General features: G+C 38.7%; 2 protein-coding genes across 2 annotated transcripts; one reads left to right on the top strand and one right to left on the bottom strand.

The window, feature by feature from the left end:
* Nucleotides 1-483: 483 nt before the first annotated feature.
* Nucleotides 484-17220, bottom strand: DPM1 (dolichyl-phosphate mannosyltransferase subunit 1, catalytic). The gene is made up of 9 exons (XM_024205790.3): nt 17054-17220; nt 15817-15916; nt 13482-13515; nt 11063-11139; nt 10928-10953; nt 9242-9337; nt 6609-6677; nt 6220-6334; nt 484-885 (listed from the first exon to the last, which is right to left on the bottom strand). Exons 1-9 carry the CDS (start codon nt 17170-17172, stop codon nt 781-783), a joined length of 741 nt encoding a protein of 246 aa, XP_024061558.1. The 5' UTR covers nt 17173-17220; the 3' UTR covers nt 484-780.
* Nucleotides 17221-17339: 119 nt separating this feature from the next.
* On the top strand, nt 17340-18994 carry MOCS3 (molybdenum cofactor synthesis 3). Its single transcript, XM_024205805.1, has one exon. The coding sequence runs from the start codon at nt 17382-17384 to the stop codon at nt 18756-18758; it is 1377 nt and encodes a 458-aa protein (XP_024061573.1). The 5' UTR covers nt 17340-17381; the 3' UTR covers nt 18759-18994.
* Nucleotides 18995-27874: the final 8880 nt, after the last annotated feature.

The raw sequence follows: 27874 nt of genomic DNA, 5'->3' as shown, positions 1-27874 counted from the left end.
AGTCTTACTTTTCTCCAGCTCCCCTGTAAGTTTTGTAGAAATGGTCTGACATTCTATGTAGACTTTTGTTGGGAAAAAGAGGGACAGCTATTGGTACAAGTATATATAAAACCCCAATTATCTACAAACCACACGGCAAAGATAAGATAAATCCTGTTTTTTCTATCATTACTTCCCTTTTTTTTTAAAGTCATCTTTAACTTTAACATGAATAAAATTAATTTATAATGTAAGCATGCAACCAAGCTTTATGCAAAAGATTATTTGAATTTATTTGTGTATTATTCTTAACACAGTATGTCTGACTGAAATTTTCAGTATTAGTCTGGAATAAAGACAAAAATATTTTGTTAGAATATAATTTAGAAAAAATGCATCTTTCTGTATACAGTAGGATCTTGCTAAGTTGCACACTTTATAATTTTCATGCACATAAGAGAAAGATCTCATGACACTTTTCAACAAAAATGTATAGCCCAGAACTGAAGTGTGGTCTAATTTATTAACACTTCATTATTCATACAAAAAACAGTACTGCATGGGTTTTCGTTAGTATACATTGTTCATAAATACACTAGTTCATTTAATTTGAAAATAATATTCTGGTGATACAGTTTATTTGCTTTATTATTGTTGGTTCACTTAATCACAAATAGGTGATGGGTCTCCTGGTAACTAAGCAAAGCAGCAAGCTTGTACAACTGAATATGTTTTAAAAATTACATTTAACTCATGAGAATGTTGCATTTTAAATAAGAATTAACCTAGGGTAAAATCTTATCATGTAGTTGCAAACAAAGTTAACAGTCCTTTTAAGAAAGACACTATTTCATTGCCTCCCAGTTTAGATTCTCCATAGACACGGTCCACAAATGATATAGGAACCTGTTAAAAAACAACAAAAACCACAAGAACAATTTATTCTAATTATTTTAGGAATTTAAGTTAATTAATATAAAGAAAATACAGCTTTAAATCTATTATGCATTTTATATTACATTTAGCACAATTAGTATGTTCAGAACACAACATATTATCATTAAAAAAAGTGAAACTATTACAGATTTAAATATGTAGTATGCTGGTTGTGTTAGCAAAGCTACTGTGCTTTTCCACATGGAGACCAGAATAGAAGACTGGTTCCTCAGGTTGGCAGAGACTTAGCAACAACACCTGTAGTCTCCAAAGATGGATAGAATCTGCATTGGTGGTTCCTAACTTTTGTTGTTGGAGCCTCTCCTAGCAACTGATTTGTGGATGAATGCCATCTTCTGATGTCCCTGAATGCTGTGCTAGGTATAGTTGTGTCTGGTCTCACTGTATTGCTTTTTTTGTCTTCCATTTTTCCCCCCTTTAGTGTGGATTTGTCTTTTGTTTTTTTTTAATCCCTTTCTGATCCATCATCAGAAGGCTACATGCTGCATAGGATGGATGTCCATTAACAGCCTCATACATGTCTGGGCTGCCTGTGCTCTCATTGTTTAGTGCCTTAGGAGCAAAAGGAGAAGAAAAGAGCAGCTCAGGTTTGTGAGCTGCTGCCTGAGCTCACAGCCCTGATTAAGTGAGCTTCCCTCGTGGATAACTACATTAAGAGCTGCCACAGAAACAGAGAGAAAGGCTTAAAGGAATGCGCAGCACTTTCCCTACAGCTGTGAGAACATGCTTGTAAGGGAAATGGGGCAAATATCTGGGATCATGCTGCTTTCTTTATCATCACTGTTCTACCCATCAGTCTTAACTGTGCCTCAAGGTTGAGATACTAGAGTGTATGGTTGATCACACCTAGAGACAGGTCTAAAGATATTACTCTATCGTTAGCCACTGAGTTTTCTGAACAAACTGTTCTCAAAGATAGGATCAGTGAAATGTACACCCAAGGGCTCACAACATGCTGTGAAGTCCCAACCAACCTCCTTCTCTAAATTTCTACTGGGTCAGTGAGGCAAAAGTCCATTGGGGTGGTTTAGGCAGAGACTGCCATAACCGGAAATGGCAGAGTTAAACAAGTACTTGCTTGATGCTCCAACATCAATTCCTCACCATTGGCAAGAGGAGGATCATGAAGTGGCCTTCTGCTCAACTTCTCTGACATAACAGACACAGTAATTGTATTCAATGCACATTTGGTACACAACATCCACTTGGGTCTATGGATCTTCAACAAGCGGTTTATGTTATTCTTAGAAAAAAAGTTGCTTAAAATACAGAATTTTTAGTTCCTTCAGTTATACAAACTTATTGTCCAATTCACTTGCTGTTCATGAAGGTTATAAACATATTGCTTCACCTAGGTACTTCCGTCTGTCCATTATTTTGCCAGAGTGATATAAATACATTAGAGCAAGAGGAAGACCAAGGACTAAGTAGGCCCATTATTCAATGAGGAGGGAACGACAACAATGGAAAAATGAAGCAACGGCAGAAGTGTTAAATGCTTTTTTGTTTCAGTTTTCTCCAAAAAGGTTAGCAGCAATGGGATGACTAACATAGTGAATATCTGTGTAACTGGGATAGGATCTGAAGCGAAAGTAGAGAAAGGACAAGTTAAGAATTATTTAGACAAGTTAGATGTCTTCAAGTCAGCAGGGTCTAATGAAATACATCCTAGAATACTTAAGGAACTAGCTGAAAAGATTCTGAGCCATTAGCAATTTTCTTTGAGAACTTGTGGAGTATGCGAGAGATCCCAGAGGACTGAAAAGGGCAAATATAGTACCTAACCCATGGAATTATAGACAAGCCAGCTTAACTTCAGTATTCATAAAGATAATGGAACAAATAATCAGTCTGTAAACACCTAGAAGATAACAAGAACAAATCATATCAAACCAACCTAACATCCTTCTTTGACAGGGTAACAACCCTTGTGGATGGGGAGAAGCAGCATATGTGATACATCGTGACTTTAGTAAGGCTTTTGATACTGTTTCACATGACATTCTCATAAGCACACTAGGGAAATATAGCGTAGAGGAAGCTATCAAAGTGGGTGCACAACTGGTGGGAAAACAGTGAGAGTAGTTATCAATGATTCACAGTCAAGTTGGAAGCGCATATTGAGTAAGGTCTCGTAGGGATCTGTCCTGTGTGTGGTTCTATTCAATATCTTTCTAAATAATTTGGATAACGGTATAAAGAGTACACTTAAAAAGTTTGTGGATGATACCAAGCTGGAAGGGGTTACAAGCACTTTGGAGGACACATTTACTATTCAAAATAATCTTGACAAATTGGAGAAATGGTCTGAAATAAACAGGATGAAATTCAGTAAGCATATATGCAAAGTACTACACTTAGGAAGGAATACTCAATGGGAAATGACTGCCTAGGAAGAAGTACGGCCAAAAAGAATCTGGGGGGGTATAGCAGATCACAAACTAAATGAGAGTCAAAATGTAATAAATACTGTTTCAAAAAAAGCAAACATCATTCTAGGATGTACTAGCAGGAGTGTTGTAAACAAGACACAAGAAGTAATTCTTCCACTCTACTAAGCACTGATAAGTCCTCAGCTGGAGTCCTGTGTCCAGTTCTGGGAACCACAGTTTGGGAAAGATGTGGACAAAATAGGAGGAAGTCCAGAGGAGAGCAACAAAAATGATTAAAGGTCTAGAAAACATGACCTATGAGGAAAGATTGAAAAAATAGGGTTTGTTTAGTCTGTAAAAGAGAAGACTGAGAGGGGACACAGTCTTCAAGGTATGTAAAAGTGTGTTGTAAAGATGATGGTGATAAATCATTCTCTTTATTCACTGAGGACAGGACAAGAAGCAATGGGCTTAAACTGCAACAAAGGGAGACTTAGGTTAGACTGTCAGGGTAGTTAAGCACTGAAACAAATTATCTAGGGAGGCTGTGGAATCTCCATCACTGGAGATTTTTTAAGAACAGGTTAAACAAACACCAGTCAGGGATAGTCTCGATAATACTTAGTCCTGCCTCAGTTCAGGCGACTGGACTAGACGACCTATCGAGGTTCCTTCCTGTCCTACAATTCTATAAGAACTCTTAATATTTTAATACAAAAGCATGTGTTAAATAAGAATACTCCAGGGCCCAAATTCAACAAAATTGACTGTGCAGAAGAATATAAAATAAAAAAATTGGATCTGCACTCAACTGGCAGTTTCAATCAGAAATCAGGTGGCATGTGTAATACAAATACACACCACACCCTTGTTATTGTGCCAGAACTGAGTATGTCTCATCTCCAGGCACAGCTGCCTATGCCAAAAGAGAGGCCAAGGCAATCATCTGGCAGATACAGTTCTACTTCTCACAACAAGAACAGCTAGCCAAAGAAGAACATAAACTAAGACATCCAACAAACTCCCCCAGCTTTCTCACTAGGATCCCTTTGACAACATTGATAAGCACCTCAATAGTTATATTTAGCTGGGCTAGGAAGGAAAAAAAAAAAAAAAAAAAAAAATCAGTAACTCCATGCTGGAGAGGAAGTCAGTGCAAGATGCTTAAAGTGGGATGGCATTCCATGAAGAGTGAAAAGCGAACATTTTGTATTCACAAGCCATCCAACATCACAGTATCTGAGGGCTCAATATGGTATCTCAGGGCACAATTTTCTCTACAGAATTAGAATTTACCTCCTAAACTGTTGCTGGACTACACCTTCTTGTTCAAGAGCATGTAAATCATCACCATTTAAAAATATGACATAGTGCAAAAGCCGTAACCCTCATACCACTAGAATGTGCATCCTGTGCACTGAAATGCATTTCACACCTGGTACAAAAGAGCAGCAAAATAAAACAGAGAAGCATAGGAGACCATCCAGGTATGGCATATGCCAACTCTGCTTCACACCACACAACTGTTCTCTTTTGAGTTGGTAGATATCAACTATCTTTAATATGATAACTTGGCCATGAAAAGAAAAACTTTAAAATTCAGTAGTAGTCAAAGTATGCACAGAACTGAAATCCTAATCTTCGTGTGCAGATTCTGCAATGGTGTGAGCATACACATACACACAAACATGCCTAATTTAGACCCTAGCATCTGCAATTACCCAATCTGCATGCACATCTATTTTTCTGAAAAATCAGGGCCTTAAAGATCTGTATCTAGATAAGCATTTCCAGGAAGAATCTGTCAGAAACAACAAATATTTCTATGGTTCTAATATATAGGATTTAAACCTCATTTATACATTTTAAAATGTGTCATGAGTGCCTAGAGCTTGAGGATTTATCATCATTAATTTTGGCATTACCATAGCACCTAGGAGCCTCAACCATGGACCAGGACCCAATTGTGCTAGGCACTACAAAAGACTGTCACTGCCCCAATCTAAGTACAAGACAGGAGGCAGACAGACAGAAGGGGGAAGTACAAGCAAACAAGAAGACATTGTTGGTCAACATAAGTAGCCTAACTGTTACGTATTTTTTAGGCATCCTGGCAAAGGAGAGTTTTAAGGAGATTTTAAAGGAGGATAATGAGGTAACTTTGCGGATGTTTTCAGAGAGCTCCTCCCAATCGTGAGAAACTACAAAGAGGTCTGAAAATTTAGCAAGTGGACAATGGAAGATAGGAGTTGGTGCAAGGGAGATCAAGAGTAGGGATGGGTTGGGGACCCTGGACAAGTGGAGAGGAGAACGGAAGAGAGCAGATGAGAAACTTCTGCATCTGACAGGAGAGAAGGAGAGAGAGCGTTACAGAAGGGGAAGGAAAAGCAAACCAAGGGGACAGAGAAGGTCATATCATATTTTGTCAATTTTCTCTTAGAAGAATTATGCAAGATCCTGCACAGAGAGACAAGTGGAGGCAGGAGGTGAAGGTCTGAAGAGTGAGTCAAAGGTGGCAAATTTCAGAGTAGCAGCCGTGTTAGTCTGTATCCGCAAAAAGAACAGGAGTACTTGTGGCACCTTAGAGACTAACAAATTTATTAGAGCGTAAGCTTTCGTGGGCTACAGCCCACTTCTTCGGATGCATCCGAAGAAGTGGGCTGTAGCCCACGAAAGCTTATGCTCTAATAAAGGTGGCAAAAAATATCAGCTATGATTGCAAGTGTGGGATTTAATTATGTTGGAGAACTAGAGTTGTGTGCATAACCCCCTTAGGCTTATTTGAGAATCCCAGCCTATAGCTTCAATGATACTTCCTATGAGTTCTTGTTCGGCAGTTTCTTTGCTTCTAATAGCCCATACCCACATTTACAGTATAAAATTGAACTGATTTTCTATGCTTTTACTGTACCTCTCCAATAGTGTATCCTAACTGTCTAGCTCGAACAATCATCTCCATCTGGAAGACATATCCTTTAGAAACACATTTTTCCATTAGTTTCTGCAAGACCTCCTTTCTGTATAACCTGTAAATTGAAATGAAATTGAAACCTGTGGCAAAACTTTGGATTTCAGATACAAAGATAACATATACAGGCATTGTACTTACAGCCTACCCACATTACAAGTGTTTAAAAATAGTCACTAGAAAGTTTTATGACTCCAATCCATCTTTCTTTACTCTAATGGATGTCATAGTTCCCACTACGTATTCTTGGCTAGCAATTGAGAAAATTTTAATACAACTTCATAATTATATTAAAGAAAAAAAAGAAAAAAGAAAAAAAAAGAGGCATGTACCTGAAACTTCCTGTTAAATCTGATGCACCTGGTCTCAACAAAACCTGAGTTACAAAGTTGGCACCACGACTGTCAAAGAGGATATGCATGTCAATAACCACTCAAAACAAAGTTTAGAAAGCACAAGCAGGGTTTCCACAAAAGAATTTACCAGTTTAACATAAAAAAGGCAAGCTTTTATTGCTTTATATGGAAAGTTATATAACTAAATAGGTTTTCACTGCACTAGACTTGATTAATAAATGTGGAATTTGAAGTAAAAAACGTTTAGATCAGTAAATACACATTTTGCTTTTCAACTGGAAGTGAATATACAGATAACTGAATATTCTTTAAGAAACAAAACGCTGTTTTAAAAAGCCAGATTTACTATCCTTTTACATGTTTATAGCAGAATCATCATATACAACCACACATTATACTGCATTGTAAAGCAAATTGCAATACAAAATATTTTGCAATATAATTTTAGACAGATTAGTCCTCTGCTTGGATCATGTTCACCTGTAAGGGGAGGAGAATGATGGCCTAGCAGACAGGACATTGAACTTAGATGTAGAAGATCTGTGTTCAAATCCTGGCTCAGGAAGATTTCTGGTGTGACTGTGGGCAAGTCATTCCTAAGGTCTCACGACTTCATGTATAACTCTGTAGCTCCAAGCACACTTTGGACTCTAGACAGTAATTATATATAGCCAATATATGAACAGAATCAGTACATTCCACTTCCTCCAGGCTTTTGCTCTAGTCAATCTGGTTTGGTTGGCAGGAAGAGGAGGATAACTCATCCTGCCATTCCTGATTTTTTTTTTAATTATCAGAAACTTATTAATAAGTGAATAGACTGATGTGAATTGTTTGAAGTGTACAAAAAAAAAAGTCCATTTATTCTAAGGTATCCAACTCTTGCTTTGGGGTTCCCATTTAGTTTTTACCTTATCCAATTAGCTAGCAAACGAGTAGTCCCTCTCAAAGAATGCAGCTCTTCTCTTCAGATTTAACATTGCTACAATATTATATCGCCCTGAACTCTACAGCAGTTTCCAGTCTAAGAATGATTGTTCTATCTTCATCAGTTCCTGTGGGGTCTGACTTAAACCCAAGAGGAAAAAACACCCACATCACCTGAAGCTTACAAGGACCTCTGTGTAAGCTCAAAAACTTGTCGCTCTCAGCAACAGAAGTTGGTCCAATAAGAGACATTACCTCCCCACCTTCATCTCTCATAAAAATAAAATAGCCATTAAAATAAAAAAAACCCTAAACATAATAGGTGTGGTGGCAACGCCTTTTCAAAATGATTACCAGGGCTTCTTCTCCCAATTCTTTTGAGGACCAACTGAGTCAGACTTGTTTTGAGTGAACAGACCTTAGACAAATTTGAGAAGAGCAAGATTTTATATGGAAGAAAAATCTACCCCTGCTGATTCAGCCCTCAGTGACTACAAGTCCACCACAGAATTCAGAAGCTGATCTCCATGTTCATATGTGACTTATATATAGCATTTTTATTTTATCTTCTCTTTTTTTTCCTAAAGATTTCCAACTGTCCATAGTTAGAACTGTATTAGCCTTTCTGGCAAGATCTAAGGAATGGTTTATATAGGCTGGTAATTAATTTTAACATGAAAACTTGTTAGATAACTCTTAATAAATGAAAGACAATATTATAACCAAAAGGAGATTGAGGGGTTTATTGTCCCTGGGAAAGGCCAGCACAGTCTTTAAATGTAAAGGTACACACCTATGAACTTGGAAGAAATGCAGCAGTGTTCTATTTGTGGCAAGGAAGGGAAATAGGAAATAGAAGCTACTGTTCTATTTGTGGCAAGGCGAAAAATTGTCCCAAATTGATACACTGCAGATTTACCCACAGTAGTGTTCCAAGTCTGACCTAAGTAGTCCAATTTCCCCAAAGAGATCACATGGTTAATTTTTTTCTTGATGTTTTCTTAGCCAGAAAATTTCCAGGCATACAAGTTTCTATTCTATTATTAAATATGATTTTGTGATGAGAAGTACTGTTCTGTTTAAAGTACTTATACGTCCAGGGCCGGCGCAACCCATTAGGCGACCTAGGCGGTCGCCTAGGGCACTAACATTTGGGGGTCAGCGACCGCGGCAGCGGGACCTTCCGCCCTCTCTGTCGGGGGCGGCATTTCGGGGGCGGGACCTTCAGCCCCTCTGTCGGGGGCGGGACCTTCCGCCGCCTAGGGTGGCAAAAAAGCTGGCGGCGCTCCTGTATACATCCCCGCATCACTGTTTTATCTTAGTGCCTCACAGTCTTTATTCTAAACATCTTTGGGAGGTAGGGAAGTGCTATCCTAATTTTACAAATGGGGAACAGAGAGGCTAAGTAACTTTCTGTGTGTGATCCTGGGCAAGTCTCTGGTGGAGCAGGGAATTAAGGCCGGATTTCCCAAGTCCTAGGCTATAATGCCTTAACCACTGGACATTCTTTCCTAGTCATTTGAGATCTAGTCCAGTTCACACAGATCGGCAATTTAGACTCCCGGGAAGGGGGAGACCCAGAGATGAAAATTTATCGGTTGAGAGTGCTTTTCTTTGAAATTATTGAAAAAAGTTTGAGCAGCAATTTTCTTATCTGCAAATATATAGGTAAAAATACTAACCTGATTATTTTTCTTTTCAAATCCCAGCCATACACACCTCCATTTCCTTTATACCGAGTTCCAGACACAATATCAAAGTTACCTTCTTTTTGCTTTCTTCAAGAAATACAATTTATTTCAAACATGAAAAGTCATTGTATCAGTTTAAAACAAATTTATATTTTATAGACCTTCAAACAAGGTGGGATAGAAGTTGGCATGAAGGCAATAATTATGTTGGTTATAAGCACTATACATTTATGTACCTTTTTAAACCACTCTCTTTACATTCTTATAAAGCAGGACTATTTCAGAGCATCTTGTGATGCTTTTTACCATCTATCTCATAGAACTTCAAAGACTGCTTCATGAATAATTTATCTAGACCTACTTATTTTAAAAAGGCAAAAGAAAAATTAGACTCCAATGTAAAATGGAGATTTTAAAAAAAATACATATTAAAATATTTAAATAACACAAACTGACAGTAACAAGGAAATTAAAAGATAAGTCTGACACTATCCTGCACCCCCCCACTGTACATAGCTCTGCAGGATATTATATAGAATCCATTGTTTGAGATCTTCTGCATTACAGCCCAGAAGGAGGAAAATTATAAACAGAGTGACACCCTTAACTTTGAAGGTACTTGCTCTCAATTATTTTTGATCCAACTTTAAACGTTAAGAAAAAAAATGTTCCATAATTAGGGAGAGTTAACTCTATTTTGTAACTGGGTAGTGTAACTTTTAACAGAGATCACTGACTCACTCTGGAAAACAAAACTTTTGTTCAGGGACTGTTATTGTAAAATAAAATCTAGTTTTAGTCTTTAATTGTTTTGACTGATCTTTTAACTATACCTATACCTCTATTCTCAAAATGATAAATAATAGCTATAACTGTTCTATCTAGCTATCTGACAAAATTTTAAGTCTGGCTCTACTCTGATAATTAATAACTGCATTGAGGAGTTTCATGATTATTGTTTATCAGTGACACCATATCAAATATCCTCAGTTTGCAAGTAAAAAAATGTTTTTTCTTCAAACTGGAAGCCCTGCAAAAATCAACCTAGGATCTCTCCTTCTTGTGCATCATCACTTGAAAACCAAATTCCACCTCAATTACACACGTACAACCCCATCGCCTTTAACTAGTTTGCAAAGGTGTAACTTATTAAACACATCTACTGATGATGCACTAGCAGGACTAGAATCCAACTCTCTCTCTTCACTATCCTGGCTCCTGCAGGGACAACAGGAATACAAAGCAGTAAAAAACTTAATTTAGTCATTCAACTCAGCATCTCTAATGCTAACTGTAGAGTAAGAAGATCCCATTTTTACTAAGTTACTTTTCAAAGTAGAACCAGTTAAAGGAGAAACATAAGTGCTTAGTCACACATTCTTTCTTCCTCTAAAGACATGTTCTTGTAGTCCTTAAACAAATAAAAACTTCCATTGAAGTCTATGGGAGTTTTGCCGGAGTTAAGGGTTAATGTCTGTGGTACTGGTACTTTAGAAATATTTGGGTCTTATTAGAGCCACCCAAATCCTTGCCCTGACTATGTTTCTTGTTGCAGTTGCTTGAAACAGCTTTTTTGATTCAATGAGGTAGCTATACAGCAATGGAAGGTATTCAAATGTTAACATAGAACTTCAACAGCTTAAAAGTTATACTCCAAATATTAAAAATGGTACCCACCTGATGAACTCTGGAATAAATTTTGGCTGAAAACAGGCAGATGGGTGGGAAAAGAAGAAAAAGAAAAACAGTCAGTAACAATTAATTAAAAACACTTACCAAAAAAAAAAAGGACCACGCAAGATATAAACTTACATGGTGCGAGAGGTCCGCATCCATGATAATAATGAAATTCCCTGAGGCATGCTGCATTCCATGAATATAAGCAGTGCCTGGTGAAGACATCAGAGAAATAATTTCTTAACATGCACACAGGTCTCTAGGCAGATTCAATCTTTCTACAACGTCTCAATTATATTACAAAAGCGGATTAAGTAAATGCTCCAGAGTTTTTTGTTTTTGTTTTAAATAGGATAGAAAAAATCATCTTAATGTTTGAAGATTAATGTTTCTCCAATAATTTCAGTACTAGATTCCAAAAGTGTAAAACTTTGCAGGACAAACTTCACTGCAGTAGAAATAACCAGAAAAACATCACTTGGTAAATGGATAGCCAATACAGGTAAGATTTTCCACAGTGCCTAAAATACTCAAAAATAGACTTACGCACCTAACTCACTCAGTTGCTTTTGAAAATTTTACCATTGATCTTAAAGCTTCTTCTGATTAACTACTACTTTGTTCAGTCAGTCAACATTTATGAAAATGCTCCATCTGATGCCTAAGCTAAAAATCTTTCCTTCCTCAATTTAATTTTTTTTTTGTTTTAACCACATTATGTGAATCAGTTCATCTATATCAATAAGAGACAGAACAAGTTCAGGTATCCAAGTTTCTCCTCAAGAAGGCCACTTTCCGATCTCAGTGATGCTGTTTTAAGTCCACATTTTTTCCCAATAATGCTACAATGGCATAATTGAAATCAAAATCTGGCACATGGTCTTCATTACCTCAGATTAACTTTGCTGTCCTCCTAGAAATTTTCCAAAATGTAAATGTCAGTTTTTAAAAAGCATGCATCCAGATGTGGACCTTGGTGCCCATATCAAGCATTTACACAGGGAATTCTACTTCTAGTTAATGAACAGCTCATCTCTTGTCTCTTTCTCATGACGTTTGCAAAATTACAAGCCAGGAATGTTACTGATCCATGTAGTGTATATAACTAGTAAATAAACTTATTACAGGAAAGACAGGGTGCATTAAAAACTCTGAACCAAGCCAATTTTAATAAATATAAATAAATATAGGACTTTGTTCTTTGAAACACAGAACAGAGGATCACAACCAAGGTCAGGATAAAAATTAGGTAGAAAATAAAAAGATACCTAGGTTTCTTAGGGCCTCATATCTAAATGAGAATATAAAAGGTGAATTTAAATACAGACAATTCAGTATCAAGACTTAGAACTTTGTTCCCCTTTTGGGTATTGGCACATACCATAGTTAAACATTTCCTGTGGTACAAGTAGATTAACTGCACAATATTCAATCAACAGCGCACCTGAAATACTTCACCAGCTTGTGGGAGTGTCGAGATTCAGTAAGAGACAAATACTGATTTTCATTAAGTCAAGTAGGTAAGTTGTGTTCCATTGCTTTTTTCATTTCAATTATTGGAGGTGAAGAAATCTGGCCTGAGTCCGAACAGACTAATCTTCCCCCACTATGTTTTGTGATAAATGTTTAAACTTGAGTAAAAAAATTATCAAATGCTTAATTTTTGCCTTTTTTTTAAGTAACAATGAAAAACAGACATGGTCTGCATATTCCTTGAGTAGTAGTAATGAGTCAATGGTGGAGTTACAGAAGGCCCAATCTTGATCATTTAAATTCACAGCAATCTTAGAATTGACTACAGTGGTTCAGGATTGGCCCCAAAAATAAGACTATATCCTGGTATGTGATAATCAACTCTTGTAATGTGCCTAAAAGACTTCAAATAACACTGAACTTAATAGGGGACTTCAAATAACACTGAACTTAATAGGGGAGGATGGTGCTCAACAACTTGCATGACTGAATCCTCAAGGGAAATGTATGATTTGAATTACAGTAGTACCAACATGTCCTGTTAAACTGATCCAAGCCACAATAAGCACTGTACAAACACATAGTAGGAAAGAGTCCCTGCTCTGAAGTCCTTAACAAATTAAGGTCCCAGTTCTGCAATTTGCTGCACATGGGTAGACTGTTACACTTGCGCAGAGCCCTAGTGACTTCACTGAATCAATGGGGTACCATGTGAGCACAGCAGTCTGCCCACGTACAAGTGACAACTTGTCTAAATTTAGGACCCGACTGCATAATAAGTAGGTGGAGCAGGGGAAGGAGGATGAGCATAGTAACTGTTTTCCTGCTACTATGTAGACTGGCCAAGACCACAATTTGCAGGTTTGAGGTTGTGGGGAACTTGTTGTAAGTTCACTATAATATAACGTGTGTGGTTTTTTAAATCACTGCACATTGGTTTGCTTATAATTACTTGATGAAAACGTTTATTTCTGTCTGAGGGTTCCACTATGACTCCTCCTATGGAATGTTACAACTAAAAACCAAACAAAACAGATAGCAGGAAGTTTTACTCTAAACCAGAAGCTTAATGAGTACTTACCCAATCCCAGCTTTTTTGCTCTGGGCCTTAGAAGCTGCAAGATATTTGGGGGGGGAGGGGATTAGGCCATAAATTAATAAAGTTATATTAGCTGAGACTACAGTTTCTCTCACTTTCAGTGACATGCCACCATTACATAGCTCAAGATGCTGAACCAATATTGAAAGAGATCCTTTTCCTTTAAATATTTAGATACTACAGAGAATCAAATTCATCTAAGGAAAGACAGGTTCAACGGAAACATTTATATTAACTGGATATATAAACTAGATTAAAAGCCAATCTATTTTAAATTTTACTGAAGAACTGCTATGTAAGGAAGTCATTCCGGTTGTTTTCTTAAGCCTCTCCTCCCCCAATACCCACTGTTTGAAATACCCTCTTACAAAGCTGAACACACAATTTCCCCCCACCAATTTTGTCGGGTGACAAATATTAAGAGGTAATATCTGAGCAAACTCTTGGAGTGACTTAAGATAGTCTGTACTGAATATACACTTTTTACACACAAGTGTAATTCAGCTTAATAGTCACTCATCTTACTGAAAATCATCAGTAAGATTTTATTTGGATGACCTACCACCTCCTTGATTCTGTGCTGACCATTCTCAGCTCCCATAGAAGCTGAGCCTCCCTCTGACACCTCACAAGTCTAGGTTTCTAGGCCAACGTTTTTTTTAAAAAAAAAGTCTAACATTAGACACTCAACTCCATATTTAGATTCCTGTCTGATTTTCAAGAGTGTTGAGCACCTCAAAATTCCCACCGACATTAATAAGAGTTGGTGGGTGCTCATTGAAAAGGGTGAACCAAATATGGACTTTGGAGTCTAATTTTAGATTTCTTGATTTGAAAATTTTGGCTTCTTCTGATACATTATAAGTGCCTGTGAGATCATGAACATTAGTGTGAAAACCAAAGGAGGACCAGGATAGAGCTTCTGTAAAAAGTCAGCCATCATTAGAGCTTCTATAGAGTGGTTATTTCATTCTCTTTTCTTTTCCCCAAAAATCTTTGTATGACTCTGTGTAGGAATCTCAACTCCTCTGTTTCTCAGCCAATTTTAGAAAATCAAAAGTAGATTCATCAGCATCCATTTGCTATAAACTTCTTGACCTTCAGTAATGGAGTTTCCTCAGACCAGGATACAGTTACTACCTAGTAAATAGGAAGAACCATCAAATTATTTAAATACAGACCTTTGTGCATCAGTCAGAACTGATTTTGCTCACTACCCACAATTAATTTCAGGAAGCAAAGAAATACTCTCTCATTTTCCTGGCATTAGATCAGGGTAAGCAGATGCCTATGCCTGCATGGAGTTCCACTGAATTATATGGGGCTCCACGCTGTATCAAGGGTCAGCTCACGTGGATCCAACTGCAGGATCGGGGCCTTAGAGACAAATAGTGACCTGCATTTGGTATAACTGTTTTATACAAAGTAGCAATAGAAAATTCAACAAAAAATTCCAAACTCCATATACACACTTCTCCTTACACAATCTTTAAAAAGATTATTTTAATTCACTAACACAATCTTAAACTTCAGTCCCAGAAAATGAAATTTACAACTGCCAATTAATGGACCCAGGAGGTGGGGGGGAAGAGGGATATAAAACATATTACATTTTTTGTTGCTCAGAACACAATGAAGCTGAACTTCTAGTTCTCAGACCATAGTATGCTTATGTGCTTTTATCACTGAAATGAAGCATCTTTAAATACTCAAACTCTGAATGAATTAAAGTGATATTTACCTCACCACATATACTTCCACGCTATTGTTCTGTAGTAGTACAGAGAACAAAAACCCTTAACAATCCTGTTAGAAGGTTCTTCTAAGTAAATATACTAATTAATATGAAGTAAATTATGAAAAGTAGACTAACATACATCTGCGTAGCTGCTCACACCTGCAGCCAAAGAAAGTGAAATTCAGCTTTATCTACTCCTCATTTTCCCTTTTAAATATCCACAGGCCAAGTACAATCATCATAATTTCTTTGACCAGAATGAAGTATGTGCACAAAGTACTGAAAACACTTTGTAAACATAAATTCATGGGGCTTCACAATATTCCCTGTGAGGCTGCTATTATTACTATCACCACCATTTATCATCATGGCCTCTTAATATCTCTTCTAGTCCTACACTTCTGTGATTTTATGGTACGGTAAACTGGGTCACAAAAGTTAAACAGATTGCTCACGGATATAAAGAAAGCCAAGTCTTGCACTCAGAAGCCCCAACTCTAATCCCCCATTCTAACCACTTTAAATACTTCCCAATCCAACAAAAAATAAAAGCAAAGAAAAAAAAACCATACCACTCACAATTTTATCTGAACCATATATCTTTTCCAACTGTTCAGCAACTTCCCGTGTCCCATCTGGGCTTCCATCATCTATGACTATAATTTCAAAGTTGCTTCCACTGAAATGACAATTATTTTGAAATGAACATGTGGGAAGCCAATTTCAGCAGCTATGTTGTTTCAAAAGGCTTGAAACAGGAGAACAAAATGCAGAATGGTCTGCTAGCAGCTAGAAATACAAAAAGTTGCAGCTTTTAGAGACATGTTTGAATGTATTCCTGTTTCACTTGCATCTTAAATTGCAGTTGCTTCACAGCAAATTGAAACAGTACCAGCCTGTTCATCATCTTACTACAAGACTCATTTCTAGTCCCAAGCCTATGAGACTCTGGATATTAAAATGATCATTGGTCCCTTGATCTAGTAATTTTTCCTCATAGTGGTGCAGGGGTGATTACAAATGCTAGATTTGTACTCAGTTTACTGTAATTTTGTTTCCCTAAATAGTCACAGTGGGGGGAAAAAAGGAACTCTTCACTGTTAGAGGAGAGGCACAATTAGCTACAGCACTTTCTACTGCTAACAGAAAGATTTAGAATTTTCACACCATGAATGACTTTATTATCCCTCTAGGCTATTGCTAGTAGTTTATAAATTCTTATGAACTGGGACCAACTAGTTATATGAATATTTATGCTCAGATTTTCAAAAATCTGTGTGTGTGTGTGTAACTATGTAAAAAGCCAAAGAGCTCCGAAAAGCAGCCCCAGACTTAATTGTGAGCTTCTTGGGGCAGGCACCGCAATTTTGTTCTACGGGTGTGACCCCAACACGATGGGGGCCCGTGTTAGGCACTACCACAAAACAAACAGTCATGTTAAAACCTACGGCCCCGCAGCCCCGTGAAAAGTGACGCTGGAGAGGTTACTAACGCGGAGCGCCCGTGTCCGCAGGGAGGTTCCGCTCACACCGCAGCAGCGGTCCCGGCGGCCGGAGCTCGGCGAGCTGCAACGGCGGCCGACCCGGGCTCCGCAGCTCGGCTGGACTGGCCCGTCCCTGCTACGAGCGGCCGCACTCTGCCAGCGTACGGTCAGCCCCCGCGGGGATCCCCGCACAGAGGCGCCGGGTCCAGCAGGCTCCCGGGGGCAGGGACCCCGACTGAGCGCGGCGCCCACGCAACACCGTTCTGGGGCGGGAGCGCAGGCCGCGGCGCGGCGTCAGGCACGGGTGGGCGGGGGGAGCCGGGCCCGGGGTACCTCTCTTGGAAGCTCCGCACCAGCAGCCAGACGATGAGCGGCAGGTTCTCGCGCTCGTTGTACGTGGGCAGCAGCACCGAGTACTTATCCCGAGCCCGGTTCCGGCTGGCCGCGGCCATGGCGGGGCCACAAACTACCCGGAACTAGGGGAGCGGTTACTACACTCGGGGAATGAAGCAGCCAATGCGCAGCTACTCCGACGTGTGCGGAATGGGTCGGGCTGTCACCGGACCTGTTAGGGTGTTGGACCGGAAGCGGAAGTGTCCCTCACCTCGCGGCGCTTTGCGGGCCGGGCTAGGCGCGGGTTGCTTGCCCCTTCTCTCCGGTCATGCCTCTGAGCGAGGCGGCCCGGCTCCGGGCCGAGATAGACCGGAGGGAACAGGAGCTGCGCGCCCTGCAGGGGCAGCTGGCCGCCGTCCTGGCGAGAGAGGCCGCTGAGGAGCCGGCGGCGGGGCCGGAGCTGCCCCCCTTGGAGGCGAGGGCCTCCCTCAGCCCGGCGGAGATCCGGCGCTACAGCCGGCAGCTGGTGCTTCCCGAGCTGGGAGTGCGAGGGCAGCTGCGCCTGTCCCGCTGCGCCGTGCTGGTGGTGGGCTGCGGCGGGCTGGGCTGCCCCCTGGCCCAGTATTTGGCGGCCGCCGGCATCGGCCGCTTGGGGCTGGTAGATCACGATGTGGTGGAGATGAGCAACCTGCACCGGCAGGTCCTGCACGGGGAAGCTAGGGAAGGGCTGCCTAAGGCCCTGTCTGCAGCTGCCTCCCTTCGGCAGCTGAACTCCACGGTGCAGTATGTGCCCTACCACCAGGCCCTGAGCCCAAGCACTGCCCTGGAGCTGGTCCGGCAGTACGACGTGGTGGCCGACTGCTCAGACAACGTCCCCACCAGGTACCTGGTCAGTGATGCTTGTGTCCTCGCTGGGAAGCCGCTTGTATCAGCCAGTGCTCTCCGGCTGGAGGGGCAGCTGGTCGTGTACAACTACCAAGGGGGACCCTGCTACCGCTGTCTCTTCCCAAAGCCTCCTCCACCGGAGACAGTGACCAACTGTGCAGATGGGGGAGTCCTGGGCGTTGTGCCAGGCATCATGGGGTGCATCCAGGCCTTGGAGGTGCTGAAGATAGCTTCAGGGATAGGTTCTACCTTCAACCAGTTCATGCTAATGTTCGATGCCCTTGAAGGCAGATTTCGCAACATCAAGTTAAGACCCAAGAAGCCAGACTGTGCCATTTGTGGTGACAAGCCAGCTATGACCAGCCTACAGGATTATGAAGCATTCTGTGGTTCATCAGCAACAGACAAGTGTAGAACTTTATGCCTACTGCCAAGTGAACAAAGGATATCTGTCGAGGAATACAAAAAGCTACTGGATGAGCAAGTCCCTCATATACTGGTAGATGTTCGTCCACAGGTAGAAGTGGACATCTGTTATCTTGTACACTCTATCCATATTCCTTTAAGTAAACTAGAGGGAAAAAATGAAGAATGTTTGAAATTTTTAGAAAAGAGAATATGTGAAGAAAAGCAAAGAACTAATGGCAAAACGGCTTTCCCAGTATATGTTGTTTGCAAACTAGGAAATGACTCCCAGAAAGCTGTGCGAGTTTTACAGGAGTTGCCTGACAAAGAACTTGGTTCGATATTGGCTAAGGATATCAGAGGGGGGCTTATGGCTTGGGCTAGCAAAATCGATCCATCGTTTCCCCAGTACTAACATTTTACATATCCAAATAGAAATTATCATAAATTTCTACTGCTAAATGGTCTAGTTTTATATCTGCTCGGTTTAGTAACTACTATTGTGCATGTACAAAATGGGGAGAAGATACCACAAAGTTATGTATTAAGTGCTTTCCATGTTAACTTCTAAAAATTCTGTATATGTTTGAAATTAATTTCTCCTAACATTCTAAATGTTTGTATAAAAGAAATAATACACTTGGGTTTTTTTGGTTTTGAATTGTGGAAGTTTGGTCTAGTGAATTGAACATGGATGTGGGAACTACTGAGTAGCAATTCTGGTCCTGAAAGTGACTCACTTGATGCACTTTGAAAATCTTTACCAATTCACCTATTGCTGGTATAGCATCATTTCAGCTCCCTTGATACTAACAATGGTGACAGCTTTAAGGGTGCAGTGGTAAAAATTGCACTAGCACTTCCACCATTGATATGCATCACCCTGGATGTTCAGTGATAGACCACTGAGATGACACGAAGCTGGAAGGCGTTGCAAGCACTTCAGAGAACAGAACTAGAATTCACAATTATCTTGATAAATTGGAGAATTGGTCTGAAACAACAAGATGAAATTAAATAAAGACAAGTTGAAAGTACTACACTTAAGAAGGAAAAATCAATTGTATTCATACAAAAGGGGAAATAACTGGCTAGGCAGCAGTACAGCAGAAAAGGATCTGGGTTTATAGTGGATAACAAATTGAATGAGTCAACAGTGTGATGCTGTTTCAAAAAACACAATTGCCATTCTGGGATGTATCAAAAGGAATGTCCTATGTAAAACATGGGAGGTAACTGTTCTGCTGTGCTCTTTAGTCGTGAGGCCTCAGCTAGAATATGGTGTCCAGTTTTGGGTGCCAAACTTTTAAGAACAATGGACACATTGGAGAGAGTCCAGAGGAGCGCAACAACAATAAGATGTTTAAAAACCATTACATATGAAGAAAGGTTGAAAGAACTGGGCATGGTTAGCCTAGAGAAGAGAAGGCTGAGGGGGAACATAAGTCTTCAAACATGTGTAAAAGATTGTTGTGAAGAGGATGGTGATCAGTTGAATAGGAATAGGATAGGATAAGAAGTAATAGGCTTAGTTTGCAACAAGTGGGATTTATGTTGGATATTGAGAAAAACTTTCTATAAGGCTAGTTAAGCACTGGAACAGGTTACCTAGGGAGACTGGAATCCCCATCCTTGGAGATTTTTAAGAACAAGGTTAGCCAAAACACCTGTAGGGGATGGTCTAAGTATACTTAATCCTGCCTCAGTGTAGAGGGAATGTACTAGATGACATCTTGATGTCCCTTCTAGTGCTGCATTTCTATGAAGGCCACTTTAAACAAGTCACTTAATTTTTTTTTTAGTTTTTACACCTATAATATTGCTTCACAGCTGCTGCTCTTTCTAGTGCTGTCTGAGAATGAAAAGTGTGATGTAAGTGTTGAGTATTATGAAAGACAAATTATCACTGCACCAGGACAAGGACAGTAGAGCTACCACACTCACTGTAACAAAACCACAGAGAATCACTTCCTTGTTCACAGACTTCCTGGAATGCAGCCAAGTATAAAGCTAAACTCCAGGTCTCATGACATCTCTATAGTACCAACTATACTAGAACCTTTGTAGACTGCTCTAAAAGCAGCTTTAAAAAAAAAAAATTTGCAATTAAATTGAATAATAGAATTAAATATTCTTAAAAAAAATTACACACAGTTGACCAGAATCAGTTTCATATATGCATGCTTATTTGACTTGGGTGGCAGTTGTAAGTGTGTGTAGTTTGAAAATTTGTGTAAAGGATATGTAAAATATAAAATGGTTTGTACACTGATCTAAAACTATTAAGCACTATAGAAGTGCTACATATTGGGGGTTTTGGTCAGTTTAGTTTATATGGAGTTTTTTACTGTATTCAGATTTCATTCAGACATTTGATGATGGATGTTGTTGCCTCTATATGAATTTGCAGCTGGGGGTATACCCAGAAACTCTTTTGGGCAGCACTGGTCTTGTTTCTCTGGGCAGGAAAGAAGAATAGGGTGTTATGAAGGGTAAGCATTAAAAAGACCAAAAGCTCTAGTTCAGAAAGGGTGCACAACAAAGAGCTTGCTAGAAGATGTTAGGAAAGGACCCTAGCGAAGTCTGGGTAGCGCTTTCACAAATTGATAGTGCAGGGTGTAGAGAAGATAAGAATATGAAACACCCTTTCCTAGTCCTAGGGCCTCATATTCATTAACATTGAAAATCTCAATAATCTGTCAGCTGTAACAGTTGGTTATCTGTTCCCCAAAGTGCAGAAGAACTTTAATTGGCATGGACAGATATTTGTGTCTGAATAGCTATTCCTGTCTGACCGGGAGAAAGAAATAACCAACTCTAATAGCGAAGCAGTATGAACCTCTTCACTTGCACATAGAAATTATCTTTTAAAGATTTTAATTAAGGTATGGATTTCCTTTACATTCTGGGGAGAAAAAAAGCCCACCTGTTGTGACTAATCTTTGCTCTGCACAAAAGGAAAGAAATGCAGCACTACCAATATTATAGCTGAAAAAGCATAACTTAATAGCACAAATTGTAGTATACCCATACCCTATCTACTTTATTATAAGATGCCATAGGTCCTAGCACTACAAATCTATATACTCTGTTGTGAAGGAAACGGTTTAATGAATGTATAAATACAGGGCCATACCTCTTTCAATTTAAAGTACAATGAAAACATCTAAGGCCAAGATTTTCAACAGGGATTAGTGATTTTTGGGTTCCCATCTTGAGATATATTAATGGGCTTTAATTTTTCAGAGGCTGGATGGAATCCTGAAAATCGCCTCTGTGGGGTGTCAATTGTTGGGAATCTGAAAACAGAGAAACCCAAAATCATTAGTCACTGTAATAGCAAGAAGGAAAACATAATCCAAACACAAACATAGAAGATGAGAAGGATAGAGCTTCCTCAGTACCAAAGGTCTCTCTGCATATCCAGCAGGTGATTGAGTGTCTGGATGCCTACTTGATGTGAGCAAATAATTTCTCTTCAGTAATCCAAAGGCAATGAAAATCCACTATTCACAAGGTTCTGACTGCTATTCTTTGGTGGAAAATTCCTCTCTGATCCTAAATCTGGTGGTATATTAATTCCAGTGCATGGGAATAGGAATCACCATTGTAAAGCATTTTATTACATTTTTACCTCAATCTGCCATTGCTAGCAGAAATTATACATAAACTGAAAGAAATAGAAGGTGAAATCAACCAAATAAAGCCTACCCAGTTTGATACAGGAGATCTCTGTAACCAGAGTCTTTGCATCAAATCAGCAAATAGGAAACCAAAATGTAAACATTCGTTCTGTTTTATAGCAAACAATATTCTACTTGTGTGCCAAGGCCTGGAGGGCTCCATGTGAAAAAGCAAGGCTTCAGATGAATAAGAGCCAATCAAAAAATATTGGAACTATCCAAAAACTTAATGCGTCAAATCAGCCATATGGGACATTTTTGTAAGATACATCATGAAAAGGGGGGATCTTTGCTCACAGAGACTCATTTAAGGGACCCTGAATTCCTCTTTATTTTGTGCAGCTCTAACTGAAGAATCTTGAATCAAAAGAACCCTTTATTCCACAATATAAAAATAATAATAAAAAAAGTGTGTAGATTAGCAAGTGATCTCTGATTATAGGAAGATTTCAGGCCTTCAAGGTGTTCTACCCTACTCCATTTAGCTTTTTCCCTTATTAACGGGGGGGAGGGAACATACTCCATATCTTCTGAAAGGCCAATCTATCATATCAGCCCATTGACCTCCAGTTTTTCAGGGGATCATTGTAATTCAGTATTCTGCTCTTGGATGATATTTCATCCTCTTAAGTGTGAGGTGCAACTTTTCAGCTTCAGTCAGACAGCAGTGATTAAAGAAGCAACTGCTGAAGATTATCTGAAAATTTAGGCACTTTTTAGACACACTAAAAAGATACAGTCCCTGCTCTGATGAGCGTACAATCCAAATTTTATACCATGCAGAGTCTGAGCTTTTTTGAATGCATTTTATTGACTATTAGAATGCTGATATTTTCTAGACTGCCAACCAAGACCTGATTTAACAAAACACTTAAACGTGTGCAACTTCAAGCACATGAGTAGACCCAGCTGAATTCAATGAAACAACTCATATGCTTAAAATTCCAACCATACTTAACTGGTTTTCTGAATTAAGGCCTAAGTGAATACTTAGGATAACACAAATACCTTTTCAGTCTCCAAAAAGTGAATGACACTTTCTCAAGTTTCATGTGTCTGTATGAACTTTACAATATTTTCCAGCAATATTGCCAAGTAAACTAGACAAGGATTTATGGGACTGTAACTAACAAAAAATAGAAGAAAATATACTGCAAAGGGCAAATTTTTCAACTGCAGTTACTTAAGCTGCTCTTGCAAATTCTCCATACAGGAACAGGATTTATGTGAATTATCTAGGCGATTGCATGTAGAAAAGGGTAATTATAACAGCATCCACTATAACATTTGACTGTTGCATCCTTTCAACTACTATATCTGAATAGTCACCACATGAAAATCCATGAAATGCTGAGCTTCCCAAATCACACATGGGCCTAGAAGCAAATTCCTATCTCGCAAAGACAAAACAAGTTTATTAGGTATCTTAGTGCCATGGCAAGTCAAAGGAATCTTCCTATTGTCTTCAGGTAAGGTGCTAATGCTATTGTGCCTTGATATTGTAGATTTAATCAATTAAGAATTTCCTTGGTTTGGGGGTTTATATAATAATATTACAATAATGGGATAAATTCTGCCCTGGTTTATAGCCATACAATACAATTTCATTGAATTTAATGATGTTATCCTGCATACAAGTCAGTGGATAATTTGGCCTAGCGCTTTCAAAATGTGAATGCTAGAATTTCAGAATCTCTCTGAGAGCTTTATTATTCCACTCATCAATGTAATATCTGATCAAAGTTGCTTTTAAAAATAAATCTTGTACTGGATGCTTAAAATACATGCTTGCAATATTTTCATTCTCTCTTTTTATTTAGTATACCATTGTAGGCTGCTCCCTTTAAAAGCACATCAGCAAAAATGGATGTTTGTTTTTGCTAGGTGGCACTATAGGTTAATAAACCATTCTCTTATAGAGATTGCAATTTAGCAGACAAGGGATGAGATTAATTTGGTTCCTTGTAAAAAATAGTTCTGGTCACAGTTTTTTCAAAAATGTGTTGAGAAAACTTAAAATGCAATGCTGCAATTTGACATTAGATGCAACAGTCCAAGAAAATATAATGAAAACCCCCAATTTTAAAAAGCACTACATTTGTTTTAGATACCTAACCTGAGACTTTGTGTGCTAAACTTCATCTCTCAGGAAATTTTGTCGTCAAGTTAGAAAGCCCTATAAAGGAGAGTTTATTGGAATTACTGGCATAATTTTACCTTTAGAAATTTTAGGCCTTAATTCTGCAGAGCAACACTACCAGCAGATTTTTAACACCTGGAAAGATTGTTTACAGCTTTAATTGTGTAAGATCAGCACTAATTTGTGTGTTAAAAATAATCCAGAATTGGTATTGTAGTTTTTTAAAGCATTAAGGGAACAGTTTCTTAAAAATTACAGTTTTCCTACTTCAGTGATAATCTGCTTCTCAGAAATGTAAAACACAAGAAAATATTTATCTAATGAGCTACTGAGAGTTCAGGATTTTCAGCCCTGGTTAAGACAGTTTTCTATCCATTTGTAAATGCAAAAAGATTTTCTTTTCGTGTTCCTCTCTTTTGTAAACCTGGAACTGAAATATTTATTGTAGCCCTCATGCCTTATTTTTTTTTAAATCCCAAAAACCCTCAAAAAACCCTCAAAAATGGATGTCCCTGAACCCGCCCCATCAAAAAAAAAAAAAAAGGGCAAAACAAAAAAATAGCAACAGCCCAATGTATGTAAGCAACCCTACAAACCAGTATCACAGCCCAAAATTCATGAGCAATCCTACAGTAACAAGGTAGTTTGTGATCCCCCAACATTCACATGCAACCCCAAAATAATAGACCTTTGTGCTCAGACAGATACTGAGGAAAAACTCTACAGAAGCAAACAAGGGTGCTCAGTCTAGAATTCATGAGTAACTTGATAACAATACACCAGCCCAGAAACTGCAATAAAGCAGCATGCTCACTCTTGCACTCCATGGAAACACTAGAGTAACAAGCCACTCTGCATATGCAATGAAGCACCAGGGAAAGAACAGTAATATTGATTTCATTTTCAAGTTTACAAAATGTCATTAAGAGGAGAGTTGGTCATTAGTTTAGCACATTATTATTATTATTATTAATAAATACAAATTTAATGACAATCCTTTGACAATATTTTTAAAATATTTACATCTGTTCAGACAGTTAGGTTAATGGATGGCTACCTTTCCAAGCTTTGGATACACTATTAATGCTATGATTAAACATTTACATTACACTGGAGGTAGAGAGCCTGACTCACTTCTTGCTTACCCGGGTATAAATCAGAAGTAACTCCATTGCAGTTACACCAAAGCAAAACAGTAGTAATTGGATTCCAGATGTCACCTATATGTGCTACTTCCAACAATAGACTATCATGAAACTGCTTAAATTGCACATATGCTTAAATCTTGTCGTAGTTGACTTGGCTTTTTGTTCCTGAAACTGAATCATTCTATCACTAAAGATGATCGGCTCATTTATCACTCTGTATTTTACAAAAAGTTGAGTCATTACAGACTCAGCTAGAACTTCATTGGTGACACCCGGTTTATAAATGTCTCTGAAACGAACTGTTTCAATAGCTTTTAAACAGATCTGAGAGCATGTAGAGTAGCAGGGATGCAACAATGCTTTCATAAAATTACCAGCTGGGTTCAGATAACCTGTGCAGTCTCCTCTAGAGGTGAAAGAGGGGAACTTGGCATGGGCAAGTCACTTGACATATGCTTGATCTAGTTTCTCCGCTTGAAAAAGTGATATAATTGGCTGTCTCACAGGCTGTATACTGTTTCTAAGGACTTTGAACAACTGTGAGGAGATGTGGTACTGTACCAGTAGTTCTGCGTAAAATATTATGGAACAGTGGTTGTCATTCCATAGTTAAGATTGAAACTAGCTTCCTGATTTTCAGAACGCCTCCTCCATATGAAACAGATCCCTATGAAATTTAATATGTCTCCGCTTATGCCTGGGTGGAATTGTGTCTGTGACTGTCTGGGGGAGAGGGGAACAAGCAACAGGAGCCCATGAACTCTATAGTAGGCCTGGTCTACAATTTAAGTCTATCTAACTATATTGTTTTAGGGGTGTGGAAAATTCACATCGCTGAGAGACATAGTTAAGACAATCTGTGCCCTGGAATAGACACTGCTAGGTCAACGGAAGAATAATTCCTCCATTCCTTTTGCTGGGGTGGATTTACTACAGAAGTAGTAAAAAAGTAGGAAAGAACCCTTATGTTGCTGTAGCAAGTGTCTATTCTACAGTGGAGTAGCTGCTATGCATCAGCTGTGCCACTGTAACACTTGTAGTGTAGACACAGAGTAAAAATTCTGTTTCATACAAATATCCTTAGTAAGTAAGAATGCAGTACTATATGATATCAAAAAGGAGTTAGTTCTAAATGAAAAGTGTTTCAGAGTGTTATGCGAGGTGTCAATAAATCTTTAGAAGATTCAATTAAAATTCGTATTTATAACAGATGGCTATTCATTTATAAAAGCATAGTTATTACAAAGCTATGACTATTCTAATTCAACTTTAACAGCATTTATAGCTAACATATATATGCGTTTCTAGCTAACATGGGTCCTGATAATAGTCTTATGGTTCTGCAAGACTGTTAAAGTCAATAAGGTTTCTGGGAGTGCTTGGCTTGTAGGCACTGCCTACTGAAGTCAATGGAAAGATTCTCATTGATTTGAAGGGGCATTGGCTCAGACCTATAATGAGGTTAGCAGTTACCTGATGCTGGAAGAGGTATACACTCAGGCCAGGCATTCCTTCCCATTGTAGAGTATGAGGGTAATGTTTGCGTATGCTAATTTAAGTGTGTTGAAATGCAAGTAGGGAGCAGGCCTTTAGGCCTAAAATTTAGGCTGCATATTAGCTAAAGTTAAGCTGTTAGCATAAGTGAATAAGAGTTATTAATAGAAGTGACTCAAGGCATAACCTGGGGTCATGTAGTAAACATGCTTTTGTTTTAAACGTTTGTAGCCAATGTTGTAGGGGAATTTTTGGATGTTTTTAAATATTGGTAACTGAAGAATTTGCATTGATGCAAATAATAATTAGAATGATGTTTGATATTAATAGCCAATAAGGAAGTAGAAGATATTTGGATTTTGGGGTATGGAAGAGTAAATATGGTAATGGAAAAATAAATATGATAAAAAGGGGGACTTATTGTTAATTAGCTTATTATAATTTACTATAAATAGGATTGCTCCCAAATTATGTGGCACTCCATACACCGTCATGCACAGTTTAAAGGAAGGACCCTACACCCATTTTTTCATCTAGGAACTGATCACCCCTTGGTGTTATTTCTTAGAAATATGAGTATAAATGCTTGCTTTAGTTTTATAATATAATAAAATTCTGAATTTCATCACTTATTGTGGCACTCAAGGTTCGTTGACCAAATTAAATAAATTACCTGTAATTGAATCAAGGACCGAACCTTGGGCTAATATTATTTTTAAATTTTGCATCGAAACATATTAATGGGAATATCTAAATCAAAGATTACACCCTGTGAAACTGAAAGCATCTGTCTTTTGCTCCTCTGTGATCACTTAATGTTAATGAAATGTGGCAGCTGTTTGCTGTGGGAGAAGGCAAATGGTTTAATCTAAGCAGGTCACATTTATCCAAGATCATCTGAGAAATGCTCCCTCTGAATGAGAAGAGACTTAACAGGGGTATAATGCAGTACCATCATTCTTTCATTCACAAATCCTAGTCAGTAAATTGCAGGACAGAAAATTTACCTGCCAAGATTGTATTATATGCAGCGTTGTTGTAGCCTTGCTAGTTCCAGAATATTAGA

This window comes from Terrapene carolina, unplaced genomic scaffold (genome assembly GCF_002925995.2).
Source record: "Terrapene carolina triunguis isolate 2854851 unplaced genomic scaffold, T_m_triunguis-2.0 Scaffold130, whole genome shotgun sequence".
In the NCBI taxonomy this organism is placed as follows: domain Eukaryota; kingdom Metazoa; phylum Chordata; order Testudines; family Emydidae; genus Terrapene; species Terrapene triunguis.
The sequence above is the reverse complement of the archived record's forward strand: the minus strand, read 5'-3'. Positions and strand labels throughout refer to the sequence as shown.

Bases quoted from the DNA above. Each gene is read 5' to 3' on its own strand.
- DPM1 (XM_024205790.3), bottom strand. From the start codon at position 17,172: ATGGCCGCGGCCAGCCGGAACCGGGCTCGGGATAAGTACTCGGTGCTG. The intron at 11,140-13,481 runs GTAAGTACTCAT...TGTCTTCACCAG, and splicing joins AGCAAAAAAGCTGGGATTGG to GCACTGCTTATATTCATGGA. The intron at 886-6,219 runs GTACAGTAAAAG...GTTTTTTAACAG, and splicing joins TAGGATACACTATTGGAGAG to GTTCCTATATCATTTGTGGA.
- MOCS3 (XM_024205805.1), top strand. From the start codon at position 17,382: ATGCCTCTGAGCGAGGCGGCCCGGCTCCGGGCCGAGATAGACCGGAGG.